The 21,579-nt window shown below is 37.0% G+C and overlaps 3 protein-coding genes and 1 long non-coding RNA gene across 4 annotated transcripts; 2 read left to right on the top strand and 2 right to left on the bottom strand.

The window, feature by feature from the left end:
• The first annotated feature begins 3,795 nt into the window (after positions 1 to 3,795).
• LOC149037822 (uncharacterized) lies at positions 3,796 to 6,055 on the top strand. The gene is made up of 2 exons (XR_016180739.1): positions 3,796 to 4,223; positions 5,768 to 6,055. It is a non-coding gene; the product is annotated as an uncharacterized LOC149037822 (long non-coding RNA).
• On the bottom strand, positions 5,392 to 11,338 carry LOC113665589 (cell division cycle protein 20 homolog). The gene is made up of 7 exons (XM_027181309.2): positions 10,801 to 11,338; positions 10,460 to 10,591; positions 8,756 to 8,952; positions 8,565 to 8,659; positions 7,645 to 7,879; positions 6,859 to 6,984; positions 5,392 to 6,017 (listed from the first exon to the last, which is right to left on the bottom strand). The coding sequence occupies exons 1-7, from the start codon at positions 11,225 to 11,227 to the stop codon at positions 5,724 to 5,726; spliced, it is 1,506 nt and encodes a 501-aa protein (XP_027037110.2). The 5' UTR covers positions 11,228 to 11,338; the 3' UTR covers positions 5,392 to 5,723.
• Positions 11,339 to 11,481: 143 nt separating this feature from the next.
• LOC113665586 (protein peroxidase GPX7) lies at positions 11,482 to 14,322 on the top strand. The gene is made up of 2 exons (XM_027181306.2): positions 11,482 to 11,635; positions 12,901 to 14,322. Exons 1-2 carry the CDS (start codon positions 11,501 to 11,503, stop codon positions 13,342 to 13,344), a joined length of 579 nt encoding a protein of 192 aa, XP_027037107.2. The 5' UTR covers positions 11,482 to 11,500; the 3' UTR covers positions 13,345 to 14,322.
• LOC113665587 (uncharacterized) lies at positions 13,751 to 21,130 on the bottom strand. The gene is made up of 10 exons (XM_089186293.1): positions 20,941 to 21,130; positions 20,205 to 20,275; positions 19,260 to 19,305; positions 18,245 to 18,430; positions 17,091 to 17,146; positions 16,480 to 16,645; positions 16,316 to 16,394; positions 15,821 to 15,857; positions 15,376 to 15,501; positions 13,751 to 14,892 (listed from the first exon to the last, which is right to left on the bottom strand). The coding sequence occupies exons 1-10, from the start codon at positions 21,028 to 21,030 to the stop codon at positions 14,757 to 14,759; spliced, it is 993 nt and encodes a 330-aa protein (XP_089042419.1). The 5' UTR covers positions 21,031 to 21,130; the 3' UTR covers positions 13,751 to 14,756.
• Positions 21,131 to 21,579: the final 449 nt, after the last annotated feature.

Raw genomic sequence — 21,579 nt, 5'->3', positions numbered from 1 at the left:
ACTATAACATCAACTCTTGAAATTCTTGGCAATGAGTCTACTTAAATATTACGTACCATAAGTCTCTGGAATATCAGTTCCATGAAAACGATCTGTCGCACACAGAAACCTTTAACTAATGGCTCAAGTGAAGTGTATTGGGGAAGGCCTGTAATTGTGAATATAAGGTAACTTTCCTAGTAACTAGTATCAGGCAAACAGGAAAATATCATGAACGTCAAGATCTGATGAGAGGGCGTACTCTGATCTTTTGGGCGGGTACTCAAGTACTCTTAGCCCATACCAAACTTGTTTAGGAGCCATTTTAAGACCCTAGCTATTCTGGACTTAACACCTGAACTTAGACTATCAATTTAGACTACCAATGAACCAGAAACTCCAGTCTATATCTATGATCTGTTTCTCTTATCTGCTCAAAAGGTACGTTACAGTTCATAAAAGAAAATTATAATACGTTTCTTTGAGAGCACGCGGTGTCATAGACTGACTTATCTTCTTGCGCCAGACAGTGGCGTTTTAACAGAAAAACAAACGTAGTTAATGACCTATGCAAATTAAAGCAACTGCAAAACAAGAGACTGTAATGTCAAGAATTTCCTGGGATATCAGCGAGGAAAGTTCACAATAAAAATTTTGACGTTTTTGATCTGGTTATCGATGGCGTGATTGTATTGATAAGGATAAAATACAGAGTATAAAGCCACAAACGTTTCGAAAAGTTGCCTTACACCGAATATATTTAACTGTGGTGGCGACTCGTTCACAACTTGAATTAACCAGCCACCGGGTAACCCAAACATATTGACTGGCTAATAAAGACCAATTACTACTAGGCTTTTGTTACTTTCTTTGTTGTGTTTTTAATGTATGCAAATTAGGACCTGCTTAAAAAGCAATAGAAACCGTGTATAATACGCACCGTGATTTTGATGGTTATTTTCATAGAAAAAAAAGTGCGTATTATACACGGGTAAATACGGTAACCCAAACATATTGACTGGAGCTTATTATTTGAGCGTGGTCTATCTGTGGAGGAGGTGGCCGAAAAAGTCCAGAGAAAGATCGGTAAAGAATGCATACACAATTGTCGGGTTAAGATCCTGAAGTTGTACTTGCGCCTTTGCAAAAGACCTAGTGATATGGGTAGAGAGAGGACAAGAAGCCATGTTACAATGTTCTTAATACAATAAATGGTTTGAACCTGGGGGTAACATGTGATATTGTTAAATACCTAGAATTTAACTCAACAAAACGAGCACTGTGATTGGCTGATTCTTGGTCACGTGCCCCTCATCAAATTCATCAGGACTCTCGGGAGTGGTCATATGATAAAATGCTTATTGACCGAATTTGGTGGGGCTAGTGGGGAAAATATTTGGCTCGGGGTCATGAAGAAAGGAACTCATTGCGCTCGGTCCGTAGGTCATGACCCCAAGCCAAATATTTTTCAGTCCGGCCCTACCACTCAATCAATAAGAACACAGCATTTCGGTTTTGTACGTCAGGAGTGTTAAGAAATCATTTCTCCTTACAATATCAATACAATATCAAGCAAAGACGTGAATAAATCAATTCATATCAACTAGGGCATTATGAGTTGATCCAATACCAAATTCTTAAATTAGGGGATTATTAGCTGATCCAATACCAAATTCTCAGACTTAACATCGCAAGAAATGTAGTGGGATTGGTTGGGAGAATTAATAATGAGATATTGTGAGTGAAAGAGTTGAATTGTATATGAATGCTTTAAAAAGGAAAGTGATAATTGAATCACAATGAGTTCTGTCGAGTATTACCCGTTAGGACATAAATTTGAGGCAGTTGGACAAAAGATAGATACCAAGACTACCTTAAACAGCTCAACTCCAAATTCGCTCCGACGAAAGGCCAACGCTTAAAACGTTGAAACCCTTTACAGTGGTCGGGAACCCGGTGGCCAATTTTTATTATCAACTCAGTTGATACAACCAAATTATCTTGCTCTACTCCACCACCGACGCAGCAACACAGCTTGTCTAGAACTTGCCCCCTTTATTCATTCAATAAAAAAGATTGGCTTATTAGGTAAAATAAAGTGGACTAGTTCATCGTAGTATTAGACTTTGGATCTAGCATTTAGAGTTGACATGATCATTACCGCTGACCTATCGACATATCAGCTGGGAAGCTTAGCTTACTGCCTCCCCTGCCCGGCTGCCCCCTTTACTTTTTACCCCTTTACGCGAAGGAGGCAGTTTACTTCAGAGAAAACCTTCTTTGATTCAAGATTCCTTTTTTCGATCTGAAAACAAATGTTAAGGATGTTCCAGCAGAGTTCAATAAGGAGACCACAGACCTCATCGCAAATCTTCTTGGAAAACCAAATTCTGTAAGTGGCCAAACATTTGGATTAATTTTGGTGCGTGGCAAGCGCAAACCGAATCAAGTCATTTCAGATATTTCCAAGCCCCTAGAGCTAAATTAAACTATTTTAGCGGTGCTCTCTACTGATTGCATGGTGATCAATTCCAGAAGATGTAGAAAATTTGGATCAGGTTTTATCGTCAACAATAAGATATCTGATAAACGGAAGTTTAAACGGACAGAACGAGGAAATATTTGCAATTTTAATTCATAGATTAACGATCAAAACGAAAACTTACTAGCATTGAATGGAAATGGTTTCGAGTACAGAGGAACTGAAACGAATTTTTGACAGAAAATTACTGAAGAACTCTGTAGTCTGTAAAGCATCGTAGAGGTAAAACAACACCATTATTGCCTGGGCATTTTGTTCCTGATGGGTGGTACAGGAAATGTACAAAGTTTTAAGACATACGTGTTTCACTTTTCAGCTTTTTACCATGAACGCGACCCTGGGTAGGTGGGTTATCCCACCTTGAGACGTTTACATGGCAAATTGTCACCCCGGTTGATAGGGTTACCCCACCTAGCAGACCGGGCAACCCGCCTAGGCGGGTCACCGCACTTATCATGTAAACGTGATCACGAAAAAATTTTAGTCATTCATCGTGGTTTAAAGATTTTTGTATTGCCTGTTTGTTTTGTTGTTGTTATGTTTTTTCCCATTATTATTTCCAGTTAAGTTTAAATGACTAAGACTATGTTGACTTTTACAATATCCTTGCTAAGGAACAATAACTTCTTTAAAAATCGACGGTATAAGCTATAAATTCACAGAAATAATTATCATAAATCATATATCAGTAGAAATTCACAAAAGCTGCAATCTGATTGGCTACACAACTACGTAGCCTCATACTGTCCAGGTGTCTAAAAAAAAACAATGAGCTTGTTTCGTTGTTAAGTTTTGAACGAGTTCAACTTAGAAGTTCAACTAAACAGTTAAATTATTCGCTTTTGATTTCTCTGTGTGATAATTGATTCAGGCTTGGCCCACGTCAACGACCACGCGAAAGAAATCTTGAGCTCATAGGGCAACTTTCAATCCAAGATTACATTTGTTTGCTCCGCTCTGTCATTGATCCAGAAAACTTGGGCCACTCTCTTTCAACCAATCAGATGCAAAACTAAAATCAACTACGACTTGGTCGCCCGTGTTTTCCCGCGCTTTAGACAGTTTGGTTGTGTTCACTTTGATTTCTCTTTGGCTCTTCTAAGTATTTTCTTTCTTTTGATTGGCTGTAGGGATTACTTTGATTTCAGTTTTACGACACTTAGTCAAAAAGCGCTCCACCCGAAATTTCAAGGGTTAAATATGAACAAAACTAGAAACATGTCACGCCAAGTCAACAAGAGAGAGAAACTCAAAAACGGTGCAAAAATCGCCAAGCAAGTCGTCGTTCCAGGTAATAGCGCTACTCTTAATTTCTTAATCCACCCAAAGGAAGTAGTGCAACTGATTCTACGTGATATCAGTACGACATGCGCGCAAAAACACGTAATATAAGCGTATCTGTTAACCACAGAGTTGTTTGGCCTTTAACACCCTGCAATTCACCAGTCAGTGGACAAAAGCCCCCACTAAAGCATTTCCTTCATGCGGCTGGCGGTTTAAACCTCCGCTGCATCACTTTGCTGCTTAAAATCCTATTGTGACTATAACTGGAAAGCTTGCCTCCAGTCTCCACTGTTCCATTAGCTATCTTTAGTACTCGTAACCAGGCTTCTTCTCAGATTCCAATTCCCGGCCTCGAGGCTGTGTGATAACAGACACGTTATAACTGAGTTTTCCACTGGATTTCCAGTTGCTAATTATGGTAAAAACCTCTATAACTGATAACAGATCAAATTAATATTATGTTTGGCTTATTTGATGTCGATAATCACTTTATGCTTTTAAATCACATCATGTTAATAGCGAAGCAGACCATCTTTCTCTGCAGACAGAAATCTGTTACCCCAAGCTTTATTATCTTCCTCGCGCACCTTAAAAAAATTTTTAGAATAGAAGAATACCTAGCTAAAGAAAAGAAAAAACTAAACCTGCACTTAATGAAATGGGAAAAACTTTTACAATCACTCAGTTGAAATAACTTTACCTTGGGTAGCCTTGTATTAATATTTTTGTTTATTTATTTATTTATTTACTGACCTTATACAATTTTATTTACTTTATACTGCTGTAATTTTCTTTTTTTTTTTTTTTTAATGTAAAACGGAAAAACACAATAAAATATATATAAAAAAATCTATAACTGATTTTGCATAGATATCCTACATGCTAACTTTTAAAACTTGTGACTAATCCATTTTATGACTAATCACTGGTGTTCCAGTCGCTAGTTGTACTAAAAAACTTCTGGACCTGTTTTCGTAAGGATATCCTACGTGCTAACTTTTAAAACTGATAACTAATAAATTTTTGGTATGTGTGATTTGTTCAGACAGTCTTTACTTTATAACGGAGCTTTAAATTTACCGTCTTTCCTTTTCTATTCATTAACAAATACATATATTTAAAGATAATTTGGTTTCATCAACTGAAGTGATAATGTAAATTGGCCACCGTAAAGGATTTCTACAGCTGAAGTATCGACGTAGGGCTGACGCTCGAGAGGTCCGCTCGAGAAACTCTTTTATTAACTTTGTTAATAAAACATGACTATTGTTCAATACCCCCTCAATAACAAGGGCAAGGATGAGGGAGCCTGGGGAAAGGTTGCCAAAACTGTATTGAAAATAATCAGACAACCTTATTAGCATGAGGATGTTAAGGGATTTGGATGACCTTTTGGCTTAATGATGTATTGATATGTAAAAAGCTCTTTTAACTGATTTTTTTGCAATTTGCAAGATGGACTTTGCCTAAGAGCAGGTACTGCTCATAAGTCTAGTGAATGGGTTAAAATTGCATTTTTTATGCTTATTTGTGCCAACCTAACCGTAAATTTTTGTTTCATTCACAAACTTCATGATTCAACTCACAAAGGTTGATAATATTACTTTTATTGTAAATTTTAAAATATGTCTAACAGTGTTTTTAACCAACTTTGCAGAGTTGATTCTTATAACTAATACTAAACAACTAACACTGTACAAAATTTTTGTAAGTCAGCAAAATGTCATCACTGTTTTCTTGTGATAAGTTGATGATTTGCAAATGTTATAAAATGCTAACAAATAATTGTACTGTCAAAAATGGCTCCATAGGAATATGTTGGAAGCAAAGGGAGAAATACCTTAGAAACAGTAATTTTTGAATAATTACCTAATAATTCAAATTTTGATAACTCTGCTAAATAACTATAAAACTTTTATCATCGAATGCCTCTGTGTACCAATGACCCGCTTGGCACACTAGGCTTGGATTTTTTCTTGGTTACAGGATCAGAAGCAAAGCACTTCCATATTCTAAGAGTTTCATCAGCTGCTGCAGACACAACTGTCTGTCCATCTGGACTCATGGCCATGTGAAGGACTCGACATGTGTGACCAGTTAGCTCAGTTACTTTGACCATTGATGGATACTTCCAGACAGTCAGCTGGTTTTGTGCATAACCATGACTAGACACAAGTTCCTTGTATTCTTTTGACCATAATATAGAACACACCTAGGAAAAGAAGATTATAACCAGGCATCATGAGAGTATTCCTTCGTGCATTCATTTACCTCATGACCCTTACATACCCACGCGGGCTTCTACTGGAAAACATTCTATAAAACTATGTGCATGAGGCCCATAGAATTGAAAAAATTCCTCCTTTACTCAAAAGGTTGGGTCATGAACTTGTTTATCATTTAGGCAGGACATTTTAATTACACTGTCTGCCCCACCCATGACCTGAAAACATGCTGGAGGGTATCCCTGTGGTAAACTGGCATCCCATCCAGGGGTCATAACACTGGCCCTTTGTCAAAGGGAATAAAGGAAAGGCTAAGAAATAATAAAGGCTGGAAAGATCAGCTTTAGAAACTCTTTACAATGGACAATTTACCAGCCTTTTACAGCTGCCCCCTTCCTGGTTTTCTTAAGAGGATAGGGGGCTGTACACACTACCGATTTACATCTGTGCTGACAAAGAGAATTTGTTTAATAATCAAGAGCTGCTTTGATTGGTGATCATTTCCTTTATTCTCATTACCTTAATGTTTGATTCAAGGTTGATACTGGAAGGAGAAATTAGATGCTAGCCACTCTTGGGTATTAAAGGGTTAATTAACCCAGTTGATAACACCAAATTATCCTGTGTGGGTTACATGGCCATTGTGGAGCAGAGTTCTTCTTGATCATTAGGAATGGTGAAGATTCATTCTCTAATCCAATAGTCTAACGTTATAAGTAAAAAGGAAATCACTGATAACTGAATACGCTCTTGATTGTTAAACATTCTCCTTGTCAGTATTATTTGGATTTGTTTAGAAAATATTGTGGGATATAAAGGGTGAATTACTTGTGATTGAGTGTCAATACTGCTGAGACAGTTTCCAGTAGCAACATTCCAAAACCTGATGTGTCGATCTGCAGTTCCACCACCACTAGCAAGTACATTACGTTGAAATGGACACCAGTCAAGTGCCTGAAAATAAACCAGAAAAAAAATGTTTCGTAAACTAACAATTTTTTTTCTTATCAAATATGGCATTTCAGAAAGGACTATTAGGTGCTATGAGTAGTTAAATAGAGGTAATTCTGAGGAGGGATCACTTTCTATGTCAGTGATTATCATTTATTAAGTGATTTGTAAAAAAAAAATCATCTTAAAAAAAGGTGAAATTACTTGACATGTCAATCAAATCAGTCAATCAATCATTTCATTCTATCAAGTCAGAAAGTGGGAAACTTATGGGTTCCTTCTATATTGGCCTGTTCCAAGCATTCAGACAGGAAAGTGGAGGAAGATAGTATACAATGCAGTAACTAAGCTTGGAGGGGAAACAAAAACAAAACCAAAAAGAGAGGTTTGAAGAGCCAGATTGCAACTCAACCCAGACCTCTTCATTTTTCATTTCTCTGTCACTAGTTTACAATTGCACTTGGTTATCTCACTGAATGCCCAGAACCCACAACCACTATATCCAAGCCAGAGGCTCATGTGTAAGCCACATTACAACAGATTGAAAATCAGACAAAAATTCAAAGGAACTAGTTCCATTAAATTTTATTTCAGTTTAAAATAAATTTTAAAATTTTAAAATCTGGACATATGTCTAAAGTAAAGAAAAAGTTACATAGAAACCTTAACAGCTGCCTGGTGCTGATTGAAGGTGAACAGCGGCATATTGGTGTTACTATTTGTGTTGACATTGGCATCCCATAACACCAACAAATTATCGTTTCCTCCGCTAGCAAGATATTTGCCATCAGGTGACCATTTCAGTCCGCACACTTCTTGCGTATGTCTGGCAAGTGTTGCAACGTGATGATTTGCGACACGAACATCATGATGGTGAATGGCACTACTTCTGCTCCCACTAATAATAAATTCATAATAAATAGAATAATCCTATAATTCTGTTGGTAGCCTTTTATCAAATGTGTAAAGAAGATGGGAAAAAGGAAAATAAGAATGCAAAAAACAGGAAAATAGGAAAAAAAAAAAGAAAGAAAAAGCTGTCAAACAAAAGCAATTTCATTGCATTTTCTAAGGTGGCCTGGTGTTCAAGAAACAAAATTTAACAAAGACAAATTTACATTTACCTTGAATTCTAAATAACCCCTTTCCAAGTTACCCCTACTCTTCCTTGTTCCTCTATTTATTCAATTATCCTCTTCAATTGCCCTTTTTTTATTTTTTTTGCAGTTTTAAGAAATTATTTTCAATTTGGTAGTAATCAATGAGTTTGTAACTTTCTATATTTTTATTACCTTAACCCTTAGCTCCCAGAAGTGATTAACATAAAACTTCTCCCTACAATATATATATACGTTCTTCAGCAAACAGGTAATGAGAATATTCAAACTCATCAGGTGGAAGCTGCTATCTTGATCTAGCACCAAGTTCTCATAACTACTTTAGGGATTTATGTGTAGTAGCTACAGGGGAGAATTAACGATCAGATCTTGGGAGTTAAAGGGTTTAATACCCTAATTATAGGACATTGCATAAGTTAACACTGAGTCACTTCACTCCTCAGAGTTCAATTTTTGTAAACTCACCTTGATAGAATAAATGAATTCCATGACAAGCAACCAACTCTAGCAGAATGCCCTGACATGCTGCGTACACGTTTTTGTGCCTCTACATCCCACAACTGTAGGAAAAATAGTGCTTGTTGATTAACCCATGACCTCTAAGAGTTACCAGCATCTAAGATAAAGTTTAACTACCAAAAGGAATATTTGGGTACCTGTACAGCACCATTACTGTCTCCCAAAGCAATGTAATTCCCCTCTTTAATCCAAGACACAGCTCCAATATAGCAGTCTGGTGATTCAGTTTGACACAATTGTACAATATCACCTGAAGCTGCATTCCACAAGTAAACAAAACCACCAAGAGCGACAGCTAAGTGGTTGTTACAACTCCAGTCTAAGAGATTCAGATCTGAAAAATCAATAAGTAAACACATTTCTTTCAGTCTAACATTGCATGCACACAAAATGAAGGGACTTCTCACAACTTTAGCCCCTTAGAGTGAGTGATAAGCATCTTACTTCACCCAGAAGTATCATTCTGAATTCAACATAAACCCTTTAACTCCCATAAGTGACCAAGACAGAATTTCTTCTTATAATATCAATACAATATCAAGCAGAAAAGTGATGAGAATAAAGAAAAACATCAGTTAGGGATTATAAGTTGATCCAATACCAAATTCTCCAAACTAACATCACAAGAACTGTATTGGAAACCGTGAGGAGAATTACTAATGAAATCTTGGGGGTTGAAGGGTAAAGATAATGAGAATAAAAGAAATGATTGCCAACTAAAAAATTATCTTTATACTTAAATGATTAATCTTTGTAAGGAAATGGATAATGACCAGTAGGTGGAAAGGCTTAATAATTGTTGTCTTTCTTCTCTAACTTTTAAAAGATGGGCACTCAAGGGTGTCCTGTGGCTGAGTGGACCTGTAGGGGCTGGTCAATTTAAAGTGCACAGTGAGACTATTTACTAGTGCAAATGGGCAGAAACAGATGACAGGACTGAGTGAAAATGCATTATCAGCAGAATTTTAGTCTTCAGATAAACCAAGGTACTTTAATGTGGCAATCAGTTTTCACAACAAACTCAGGAAACCAATGTATAAGACATTTTGGAATTCTCCTTGTTGTAAGACCAATAATGTGGAAATCAGGACATGTGAGCAAACCAAAAACCTGAAGAATATTTGGAGTTACTTCACACTGATGGTTTAGTTTGCACAAAATGCATTTGACTTGTTTTCTTGAGAAAACATTCCCTAATCTATTTCAAGGGTCACAGTTTCTGAGTTTCATCAACAATTTTGAAACTTTAACGAGAAAACCAGCTTTTTGATGCATCAAACCTTACATTTGTACTTTTTTTTCTCAGAAAAATATTGAAATGAAATCACACATACATCAAGGGACTTCAATTAAAACTGAGTTATACACAGGTGGAGAGCTCTTAAGGTCAAGTTGAAGGTAATCTCCTAAAGCAACCATACTCCTAATATGATTGGTTCAAAGCATTTGAAAGCCATCAAATCTCATGTCACCACAACACAGCTGAGCTAGATGTCACAGGAAAGCAAAAATTCTAAATTAACAACGAGTTAATGAAAAATTTCTGTAACTTGTCTTAACTTCTGCAGGTTGATTTTTATAATCATGACTAGTTGGAAGTCTCTCAAGAGGATTAATTTAAGAGGAGGAGAATTTAAGTGGTATTTATCCGCGTGTGACCTTGACAGTGTTTTGTTCACGTGTGACCTTGAGAGAACTTAATGACCTTCACCTTGACATTCAAATGTTTATTTTAAACGTACTTTTGAGTAAACGGCGTGCGATAGATTGAATAAACTGAAAGCGAAACATATTGTCTTCTACTAATTTCCAAATAATTTCTTATTTCGTTAGTAACTTACAGTAATCGTCAATAAGATCGGGTGCATCTAATATTCTCTCAGGAACTTGAGAAATATGCCTTGCATTCTTCTTGGTCGAAGTGGAGGGAGTTTTGTTCTGACCGTACAACACGCGTAGATCATTCAAATGGCCTGAAAAATAAAAGATCGGTAAAGTAGAAAAAAGAAAGAAGCAGCACGTGACACATGTATTCAATCAATAAATCTTTCTCCATGTGAATATTAAGGAAAAAATGAAAGCATGTCAAGTTGTAAGTGAAGTTGAAAAACAAGACGATCAAACATATGATCGCGGGTTTACTTCTCTAATTTAACGTTTTTATTATCAAATGTTATATTACCTTCTTTCGTTGTTGGTGCTTTGCTCTTGAAGGCAAGAATTCTAGCATTTGCTTCGCCGACACCAAGGTTTTCGGCCATGTTCTTCTTGAATTCGGCTTTCGAAGGACTGATACATTCGTTCTCTTCGTTCTCGGTATCAGCTGAGATCATCTTGTGATAACTCGCTTCAAAATTCATAGCACTTCGATTAGGAATAAATCTGTCCTCAGAAGGTGTCTTGGGCGTTTTCTTGAGAGATTTCGGTGTCTTCGACGGCGTCTTGCTCAAGTTTAACCTTGACGAGTTGCGAAGCGGAGTGCTTGAAGTCGCACTGGAACAGCGACGTTCTGTTGACTTTCTTTGCCATCGCGGAACCGGTCCTTTGCTAATAGGAGCATCTAGTCTCAAGAGATCATTCACTTCACTATGAAAACTGAAATGCGACATGATTTTTTGCAGATCGTGGAATATATTTTCTTATTAACATCAATAAGAGTCCGTGAGAATTAGCGTTTCTAAACAAAACATGCAGATTCATAATTTGAAACGAAGCGCTCAATTCCAAAGTCGAGCTCTGATTGGACAATGAAAAATATTTCTACTCTGATTGGCCATCACCTTGACAGCTCAAAACAGCTGTTCCCAGTAACGTTGTCGTAGCAACAACTTGCTCAGTTCTAGTCTCCCTCATAAATGAAAGGATTAAGAAATTCCCGCAAAATGGAGGTCTGGCAGTTCGGCCTAATTGTGTTGCTTGGCTTCGGAGTAGATTTGATTGAATCTTCGGATTTTTATTCTTTAACTGTAGAAGATTTAAAGGGAAATGCCGTTCCAATGAGTGTGTTTAAAGGAAAGGTCAGTATTTTGTAAAAGTAAACTTTCCCCTTCGAGGCGATGCTCAAGTTACGACTGTATGTAGTCATACAGATTTAGTTCATATGAATCTACCATAAGCAGCTGCCCTTAAGAATGACATTCGGTGGTCGTATTCAACACAGTGATTTAGAAAATTGGCTTTCAAATTGAGTTCGCACACAAGCATTGCAGCGTACAATTTACAATGTCTGTTTGTTGTCACGAATGGAACTTTAAGAATGTTTCTGCCACGTCGCAAAAGCTGTATCAGACTTGTCTGACTCTCCACACGTTTTTGCATGGACTAAAGATATTTACTTTAAGGGTTTTTTAGAGCAGTTCTTCTGGTAATGTCCTTGGTTTCTATCATCCCAAATTTGCTTAGAACTGAATATTTCAAATTGCATGCAGTAGACAGTCGAGCTAATGTAGGCCTGTGATGAAGACACAGAGGCTTGGTAATACGTAGACTGGACTGGACTGCAAACTGAGAGGACGAAGATCAAGCTGTAGGAAGGTCATTTTACTGCATTCTTTTGCTAATTGATGGGGTGGCTGGGATATGGGAGGGTTGGGAAGGGGGAAAATGACCCATCATGGACTAGAATCCTATCCTGAATGCTATGTCATGTGGAAACTGTAATAAGATCTGACTGTTAAGTTTCTGCCAGCTCTGAGAGCTAAAAGAAACATCTGCCAAAAAACACATTTCTATCTCCACCATTTGATAAGTATAGTTACAAAAATTACCAGTTACCAATTGCTTTGGAGATTCCAAACAATGACTTAACAGTCCAGAAATCACATGGTAGGAATTTGGTTTTATACATATTGGTACACTGTACATTTGAGGACAGTTTTGAAAGTTTATGTGACTCTTAGGAATCTGCATAGTACCCAGTAATTCAATAAATATTTTTTAATGAAGATTTTTCAAACGACATGGTTTCTGGAGTAAATATCTCTTGAAAAAATAGGCCGCTGTTACTCTCTTCCCCACCCTTAAACCTTAACCCTTTAACTTCTAGGAGTGACTAACATAGAATTTCTCCTTACAATATTAATACAATAGCAACCAGACAAGTGATGAGAGTAAAGAAAACTATTAATTTGGGGATAATTAGTTGATGCAATACTAAATTCTCTGAACTAACATTATAAGAATTGTGTGGTTGGCAGTAAGGAGAATAACAAATTTGGTTCAGGAGTTAAAGAATTAATTTTTTATTTTCTCAATCGTATTTATGTGTGTTTTTTGTTTTCAGGTGTTGTTGATTGTGAATGTTGCCAGTGAATGCGGTTACACAGATAAGCATTACAAAGAGTTGGTTGAACTACAGACAAAGTTTGATAGTCACGATTTCAACATCCTCGCATTTCCATGCAATCAGTTTGGCCAACAGGAACCTCTGAGGAATAGTGGTATTGCCAGATTTGTGAAGAACAAATACAATGTGAACTTTCCGGTGTTTTCAAAGATAAAAGTTGTGGGTCCTGGGGCTCATCCTTTGTACAAGTATCTTTATGCAAGTGCAAAATATGCTCCTCAGTGGAATTTTGCCAAGTATCTTGTGAGTAGGGCAGGCAAAGTGATTCAGTTCTGGAGTCAACATTATTCACCTTTAGGTCTTGAGAATTTTATTGACAAGCACGTGAATATGGCAATAACTGATGAATATGAGGTCTATAATGTTTATAAGGAACTATGATTTAACTTTAAGTTAACTCTTTAACTCTCATGAGTGACCAAGACAGAATTTCTCCTTACAATATCAATATAATATCAAGCAGATAAGTGACTAGGATGAAGGAAAATATTAACTAGGATATTATTAGTTGATCCAATACCAAATTCTCCAAATTAACAGCACAAGAACTATATGGCAGACAGTAAGGAGAATTGCTAGTGAGATCTTGGGAGTTAGAGGGTTGAAAAAGAGGAATTTTGGTTAGTGAAGTTGCAGTTAATCTGGTTTTACCACATATAAAAAAAATTAAAAATATATTTTATTTTTTTGTAAAAGATTATCAGCTTTTTTTCTGAAATTACTTTTCAATCCCATGAAGAAATTTGTTAATTAATGTACTTGAAAAAAAATTCTTCCCCTGATTAACCAAGACAAATTCAGTTCTTTAGATAACAAATTGCAAAAGAGAGGTCCAGCAATTCAAACCAGGGAAGGGTAATTCTGTGGATTAGAAGTATGTAGCTGGACTTTTAAATGTCATATTTCCTGGCTAATCCTGAAGAGTAATCAGCATCTAATTTAAGCTCATAATAATATGGCTGAATCTTTTTTTATGGTCATGAGATTAAGAGAGGTTATTGCCAAACTAAGAAGTTGATTGTTAAATTAATTACGCCAATTGGCAACCTAAATTCACAAATGGTCACCCCTCAAAGGCTAGGTTTAAATTTCCCACCCCCTGGAAGGGCCTTTTCCACCTTCCTTGGGTAGAGGCAATAGTCAAATACCTGTAGGTTGCACAGTGGGATGCTAAAGCTTCAAATTGATCGGTGGATAATTTCATCAATAAATTAAGTGTCACACTACACTCAATTGTCCTCTTGTGCAATGCCTTTGAATCAGTGTTGGATTGGACATTTTGCATGGAGTTCAAGGAAATATCACCTCACAAACACCTTAAGAATAATTTGAAATCTTCATATTTAATACAGATCACTGTTGAGGAGCTTGAAGCTTATTGGGTTTGTGCAAGTATAGTTTTGATTTTAAAATTTACCGTCATATTACTGTCTTGTGACCTACCTCTTTCACAAGCTTTTCATGATACATCACTTCTCTTCCATAACAGTTGTCAAGAACTCATAACTTATATGTATTGAACTGCCTCAATTAGGTTTTTTCTTTTTGGAAACTCAAGAGTTCCCTTTAGTCAATCAACCTTTTTGTCACGATGCAGAATTTTCTACAAGTACTAGAACAAAGCTGAGCTTAGCATTGCAGACCTTTGTTGGTAAATGATTGATATGTCGCCGTCTATACTGCTACTCTCACATAGCCTGATGGGAGATGATAACAATTTTGTGAGCTGTCAATCCTGTCCAGTAGCGGTAACCTATTTTCGTTCCCAGTCTGCCCTCAGAAGTTGACTTCAGTTACTCGATGAGTACATCCATTGCAACAGGGGTGGGGACGTCAGGACATCTATCACCTTTAGCCAGGCCTTCATTGATGAACTGTTCCAACTGGAGAAGACTGGGTAACCAGGACTCGGAAAATACCACTACCACCCTAAGAAATAAACAAACAATTATCAAACGGAGAGCGTTTAAATTCTGATTTGTCTGTCTTCACAGCTCAGTAAGATATTTCAAAATCGTCTTTTTCGGTGATTTTCTTTCATTTTAAAAATGTTGTAACCTAGTTAAACGATTGAATTCTGTAAATATATCTTTTACAAAATATCAAAGTGAGGGTTGGGGAAGCGAGTGAACGAGTTAATTTGAGGGAGTGGATTTTTCACTTGAATTTTTAAACCTATGAAAATCACCCCTGTAGAAGTTCTGAAGTTTTAAAGATGTTCGTTGAGGAAATTAGCTAATTTTGAGTATTTTTTTTCAGATGACACTACCGCTGCTAATAAAATATGAGGAAAATCAAGTCGAATGAATTTGAAGTCTTTGGACAAATACGGTCTAAAGCTAATTTAAAGTAACAAAGTCCCCCCTGCTGCTCATGTAACCGTCACCGAGTTTAAATTTCTACTTCACTTACCGTCCATTTCTCAGCTGAGTAAGTTTTCCGGTTAAGACAGCTGCCATTCCTGACACACCCTCCGTAGTAAGGAGGAAACCTTTCTTTTCCAAAACTCGTAAGACCGTTCTTGAAATGTGCACGTCGCTGAAGTAAGAAACGAACTCGATCAGGCGGATTTCTATTTTCATTTTATTTCTTGACTTGAAGGCTTAAATATTGTCAATGCAAAATGACTCATACTTTACCTGAATTTCCTATCCAAAAATAAAGCCTCTAGAAATTAATTTAAAGAAACCCCTAAAGAAACCCCTCGTGTATCACTCACTGCCGCCCCGTGAATTCTGGAAGGCATCTGCGATGTTATTTCGCGTGACATATATTACCAGAAAATAAAATAAAAATAAATTTAAAAAATTTAAAAAAAAACAGAGAACTGCTTCAGCTCAAAGTAGCTGATGCTTACCTGATTTCAAGTATATTGTCTAGTGCATCATTCGAATCTAGCGGAAAAAGCAAGCAAAAGACTGTCATTTCGTTTGAAAGAAGGTTTATATTGCGTTGATATGATATTGATACGCTCGACGAACTAGAAAGTACGTGGATACAAAGACAAACCGTCAATTTGCTCTCTTACTCAGTAGCTTAGTTCTATAAGGGATGTTATACATAATATCCGATAAGATGACATGGCGCTTTACTTAAGGCTATTTCTAAGAGAGGTAATAAATTGTGCAGTTCAAATCATTTAACTTCCGCGGATCATCCCAATTCAAATTCCCATCGCGTTATTGAGTGTGATCGCTACAGGGGTAGCCTATGATATTACGTAAATGAAGTAACTATAATAATCACTACAACGCACGTGCAAATTTGTCCAACCAATCAGAGCTTAAGTTGAGAAACTTGACAGCCAATAAAGTGCAAGCCTATAAACATAGCTTCATTGATCACTAAGTACCTTTAAATGTTTCTGCGCTCGGAGGAGGCAATATACTCCACGTACGTCTTGCAGACTCTTTTTCCTTGACTTTTACTCCCTCAAGAAGAACATTTTGCATATCAGACCAAGGAAACGGCGTTAAAACAATGTGAGGTCTCGGAGCGATTTATATCCTCACTTACCATTACTTTAATTTGAGGGAAAATCCTTTTTATAGAATATCTTAGCGCTCTAAGAAGGTTTGCGTCACTCCCAGGAACGACAACTGCGTCCAAGTTACAGTCACATTGTTCTAGGATCTCGAGCCCCAGGGTACCTAGGCCAGCTAGCATGGTGAGGCTGTGGTCACTAAGAAAATGAATAATTGTAAGTGGATTTGTAAAAGGATTGACGATAATCCTGAATTTGTCTTTAAATACAATGTTGTATAAACAGGATTCATAACAAAAAAAAGTTTCAAAGGGATTATACAGGCAATGTGTATTTATAATTGCCGAAAGAAAACGAGAGAGCACTCAGGTGCAGTCAGAACGTGTGCTCGGAAATATCGATTCCATGAAAGCTATCTGTAGTTTTAGACGAAAATGACAGCCTCTTACCAAGACGTCTGCGTTATAAATTCTAATAAAAGGAATATTAATCCTCTTCTATTTTGAAATCGTAATTAACGGCAACACTAATCTTCACGCCACCCGCGGTTATTTAATAGCTTATCACTCGTAGTATTGACATATGAGTCTGGAGGCCTGCAACTCTGTCGGCTTTGATATTCCTCTTTTTTTATATTACCTACCTATCTATATATTCCAGTCTAACTCCTCTTCTAAGCTCCTCTGCGCATCTTTTCCCCTGAATAATTGAGGTAAAATTTGTAAGGTATTGACATGATTTTTCTCGCAATTTGGTGTTAATAAGCACGAGTAATTTTTTTCACAGACATCAAAATTGCACAAACCCGTAGGGCGAGTGCAATTAATAGCCTTTGAAAAATTTGCAAGTGCTTATTACACCAAATTGCGAGAGAGATCATATTATTACTCGTTGATAATTTACATGAAACAACATCATCCAAAAGTGAGACAGACGAAATTTTGAGAGCGTGCGCGCGCGCTATTTGCAATTTTCACTCATGTTAAAATTTTGCACTTGTGTTATAGAGACTGCACTTGTTTTCAGCCAGTCAGAAGCGCGTAATTTTTTCATGTTCATTATCAACCAGGGCTGGGTTGTTCAAAGCTGGGTTTAGATAACCCAGGGTTAGTGTGAAATCGGATTTCAGCTCTGGAAGCTTTAAAGGAAAATTCAGTAGAATTCTTTTTGTCAACAATTTGATGATTAGATGCTCCATATAGAGTAGAGGAAAATGATCCCAAAAAGGCTATCGAACAAAGAAGTATAGAAACCCAGATTAAAATTTAACCCTGGGTTAGCGCTAATCGGCTTTCGAAAAACTGGGCCCAGGAAAGCTTAAATCAAAAAGCGCGCAAACGCCCTAGGACTCATTCTTTCAACAAAGTCCGCTTGTTTTTATTTAAAGCGGTTTTGAGTTCGTTGTTATTAAGCCACTTTTGCTTCTGTTTCAGCTATTCTTAGCTGTGCATGAGTAAATGAACCGATTTGAATTTCGTTTGATTAATTTGACAATTTAAAAATAGGAATTTTATAGTATTATCGCGCAGTCAAAATTCAAACTGAACATAAGATTTTTGCAACTGAAAGAAAGGAATTTCGAAACACGTTTTGTGAACCAAATAATCGTATTGTCTGTTCGCTCATTCATTAGTTGTCGTTGGTGTTGATGTTGCTGCTTTTTTTTTTCTTTACAAATGCTTGTTCACTTCTCTATGATGTTAAATAATCGTTTAAAGACTTGCTTCTTCAAATTAAAGCCTTGGTGAATAGTTTTGTTTAATGATTAAGTTCAGTACCCATGGATACTTTTGATACCTCATCTAAATCACTCCCGCAGCTCACAATGTTTTTTCCAGGTTTGCTCAACAATTGTTGCTGAATTTCACTTCCTAGAGGTACTACTACGGTCACGGGTATCCCGAGTTTGGGCCCGTAATAGAACAGTGCTCGGATGAAGGGCCTACATTCTGATGCTGTGATAACTCCTCGGCGTTTCTGATCCTGCATGTAAACGGAGAGAGAGAGAGATAAAGAGAGAGAAAGAGAGAAAAAGGACAAAGAAATGGCGTCATTCTAGGGTCTACATACCTCTTATTAACCGAGTTCAAGGTCCGTACTTAGTTATGGACGCGGGCCATAAATTCGAGCGAAAAAACTAGGTTCCGTAACTTACAGTACGAATCAAGAAAACGATGTTAGTAGGTTATTTGTTTTATCTCTGGGTTAAAATCGAGGGGGGAAATTTCAACTTAAACAAATCTTTGAATTTAGAGGGCCGTACAGCGAAATACGGCTCGATAAATCGACCAATCATTGCGCACGTTGTATCCGACAGGTATATTATTATAGTATAACTAAGTAATCGTGATTTTCGAAGAAATGATTTACTTCTAGATGTAAAAGCGAAATTAAAGTGGTAAAGAGTGTCTTTTTTCTCGCCAAAATAAGCCTCGAGAAGGGATTAATTTCATGCAAGGGATTAATTTCATGGTTTCTTTTAGATGAAGATCAAATTATGTTTGAAGATAGAGCTATTAGTTCTACGTAGCTTCTACGATTGAAAATTTATCATAACTGTTTATCAGCAATGATCTTTAGTTTGGGACTGGGAGAAATTACAAGCAGAGAATTCATTAGAACTTAAAGATAACACAAATAATGGGGTAAGACGGCAGGAAATGTGATTGAACAAAAAGCGATTGGTGTAAGTTTTCATTTATTTATTTAGAGCGAAAGAGAAAAAAGCAATTATCGAAACAATCCCGGTTTTTTTCCTACAACCAATTGAAAACTGTTTAAGTTACGTTTCACTGAGCCATAGTATTCTTACCTCTGGTAAAACTAGGAGAGAGTTTAGAACTGCTCTGTCAAAGTAACTGAAGAATCAAGGGATAATAATTTAACTAATGAAGATAAAGCTCCAAAAAAAGGAGCTATCAGGGAAAATAGCTGTGGAGCGCATTTCAGTTGAATGTGGCAAAACCTACAAGAGGTCTGTTACAGAGGCCAATCAGAACAGAAGGTAATATCACAAGGGGTTAGTAAAAACTCTTCTTACACAGCCGGTAGCGCCCGTGGGCAGTATGAAGCGAATCCTGTGTTCTTATTGGCTATCCGAGCGAGCATGATGGGCCCAACTTGTCCGTTGGTATCACCCGCCATAGCTTGATGCCGCACAAGAAAAGATTACGTCGAATGGACTTACAAAGTTCGTAATTTTTGGACAATGTCGGCGATGGAGTCGCAAAAAGCGGCAGAAGACAGTTAAAATAAAGGTAACATTAAACGAACCTTAAGAGTTTTTTGTGATACAAACACAGTTCGACTTCTCTCCCGGCTCTCGAAATAAACAAGTCATTCTTGATTCTTATTGTATCGAAACTTTTTTTCTGTATCATAAATCTTTTATTGACCAAGCTTGTTAAGTCAAGATGGCTGGATATTGGCCTTTTTCTTTTTTTTTTTTTTAAATTTTATTACCTCGACTTCGTCTCGGTCCATAAAAACGCGAAAAAAAATTCAGCCATTCTTATCCCACGCTTAGTCAACAACGCATATATAGTTAAACTATAACTAACTTTTTAATTTATCATCTGATCGGTTGTGAATTCGAAGCTGGCGCAAGTTTTCTGGGAAAATCGCAGGACGTCGTAGAACAAAACCAAATTTTGAACAGGTAACTTTTAACAATTAATTGAAAAAACTAAAAAATATCCTTTCATTGAAGAACATTTCACTTTAGGAGTTGTACGTTGAGTTTCCACTTTAAAAGTACCTGCCGGTTGGGGAAAGATTCTCTTCTTTTACGAGGACATCAGTTCCGAAGTCGACTCCAAAACAGGTCGTCTGTTGAAATACAAGGTAAAAATTGAAAATGTTAATATTTTTATACTATAGTATTTTTACTGCTCCATAAAAGATTCTAGTCAAAGGTTTCCTTTCTTATCAGTTTGAAAGCGTTGCAAAAAGGGCAATTTTCAATTGAGCTGTGAAAGTAATCCAATATTGCAGTAGTTTTGCTTTACTTTGCTCTGTGATTGGTCCAGAAAATTGATGCCACTCTCTAACCCAATCAGATGCAAAACTACAACCAATCACGCCTTGGTCGCCTGCGTTTTCCCGCACTTGAGGCAATATGGTTGTTTTAACTTTGAGATATCATTAGCTTTAAAACGTACTTTCCCTAGAACTTATGACTGGCGCTGTCTTTAGTTTGGCTCTGCTTTTACGACACTCAATCGAAAAGAGAACTCCACACCTTATTCAATAGTTCTACTTATAATACGCGCGGATATTTTGCGAGTTGCGTCGTATTTTTCCTGGTTACAGAAAATCGCGCCATACGATCGACTAGCTGAATCATATTTACTCAGACAAGAGCCACATAGCTTGTTTTAACCGTACCATATACATCGACTCATGAGCAAGCTTTAATGCTTTATGAAGAGAAAACGTAGACCGAGACGACTTACAATTTTACGATAAAACTTTGAAAAGCAGGACAAACCTACCAGGCATGGAGTTGGCCGAAATCTCTTTTTCATTCTCACTCTAGCCATGTAAATGTCAGTTAAGGCCAAATCTTCTTTGCATTCCTCCATGTTTCAGCTCTCTTGGCTGAAATTCTGAATAAAATTTGAACAAAACTATACAACCGTTTTCCCGTAAGGAACAAGAGAAGTGATTAAGAGGTATTGTGTCGTGTTTTAAAAATTTCATATCATCGTGACGTCACAAACACAATTGTTTTCGGTGACGCGCGAGCTGCTTGTTCCCAGTGCCTTCTCCTCACCTGAAGTGGCTTTGAATGTTATACTAGAGGTAAATTTACGCAGTGAGCCTGAAAAAATATACTTTCCAGCCACGAATTTACTGACATATAAAGAAACACGAAGAAAAACGGTGGAATTTTTCCAGCAGAAAACACGTACAATATTAGCAATATACATATAGTTTCAGTTCCAGTTCATCCACGCCTCTAGAGATGCAGTTGAGTTTTTTCGTTTTTCCCAAAACCAACTGAAAATCAAATGAAAATCCAGCAAAATCCCTATCACAATTCTCGACAAAGTGATAATACTATGGGTTGAATATCTGCTCAATCCGCATCGCTGAACAAGACCTAAAAATAACCTCATGCGTTTTCTTTA

Source organism: Pocillopora damicornis, chromosome 11 (genome assembly GCF_964200805.1).
Source record: "Pocillopora damicornis chromosome 11, jaPocDami1.2, whole genome shotgun sequence".
Lineage (NCBI taxonomy): Eukaryota > Metazoa > Cnidaria > Anthozoa > Scleractinia > Pocilloporidae > Pocillopora > Pocillopora damicornis.
Note: the sequence above shows the minus strand (reverse complement) of the source record. Positions and strands in the feature narration are given on the sequence as shown.

Bases quoted from the DNA above. Each gene is read 5' to 3' on its own strand.
- LOC113665589 (XM_027181309.2), bottom strand. From the start codon at position 11,227: ATGTCGCATTTCAGTTTTCATAGTGAAGTGAATGATCTCTTGAGACTA. The intron at 8,953-10,459 runs GTAAGTTACTAA...TTGATTTTTCAG, and splicing joins CGATCTTATTGACGATTACT to ATCTGAATCTCTTAGACTGG. The intron at 6,985-7,644 runs GTTTCTATGTAA...GTTTATTTTCAG, and splicing joins AGCACCAGGCAGCTGTTAAG to GCACTTGACTGGTGTCCATT.
- LOC113665586 (XM_027181306.2), top strand. From the start codon at position 11,501: ATGGAGGTCTGGCAGTTCGGCCTAATTGTGTTGCTTGGCTTCGGAGTA. The intron at 11,636-12,900 runs GTCAGTATTTTG...TTTTGTTTTCAG, and splicing joins TGAGTGTGTTTAAAGGAAAG to GTGTTGTTGATTGTGAATGT.
- LOC113665587 (XM_089186293.1), bottom strand. From the start codon at position 21,030: ATGGAGGAATGCAAAGAAGATTTGGCCTTAACTGACATTTACATGGCT. The intron at 16,395-16,479 runs GTAAGTGAGGAT...GTTCTTCTTGAG, and splicing joins TCCCTCAAATTAAAGTAATG to GGAGTAAAAGTCAAGGAAAA. The intron at 15,502-15,820 runs GTAAGCATCAGC...TTCTTACTTCAG, and splicing joins GACAATATACTTGAAATCAG to CGACGTGCACATTTCAAGAA.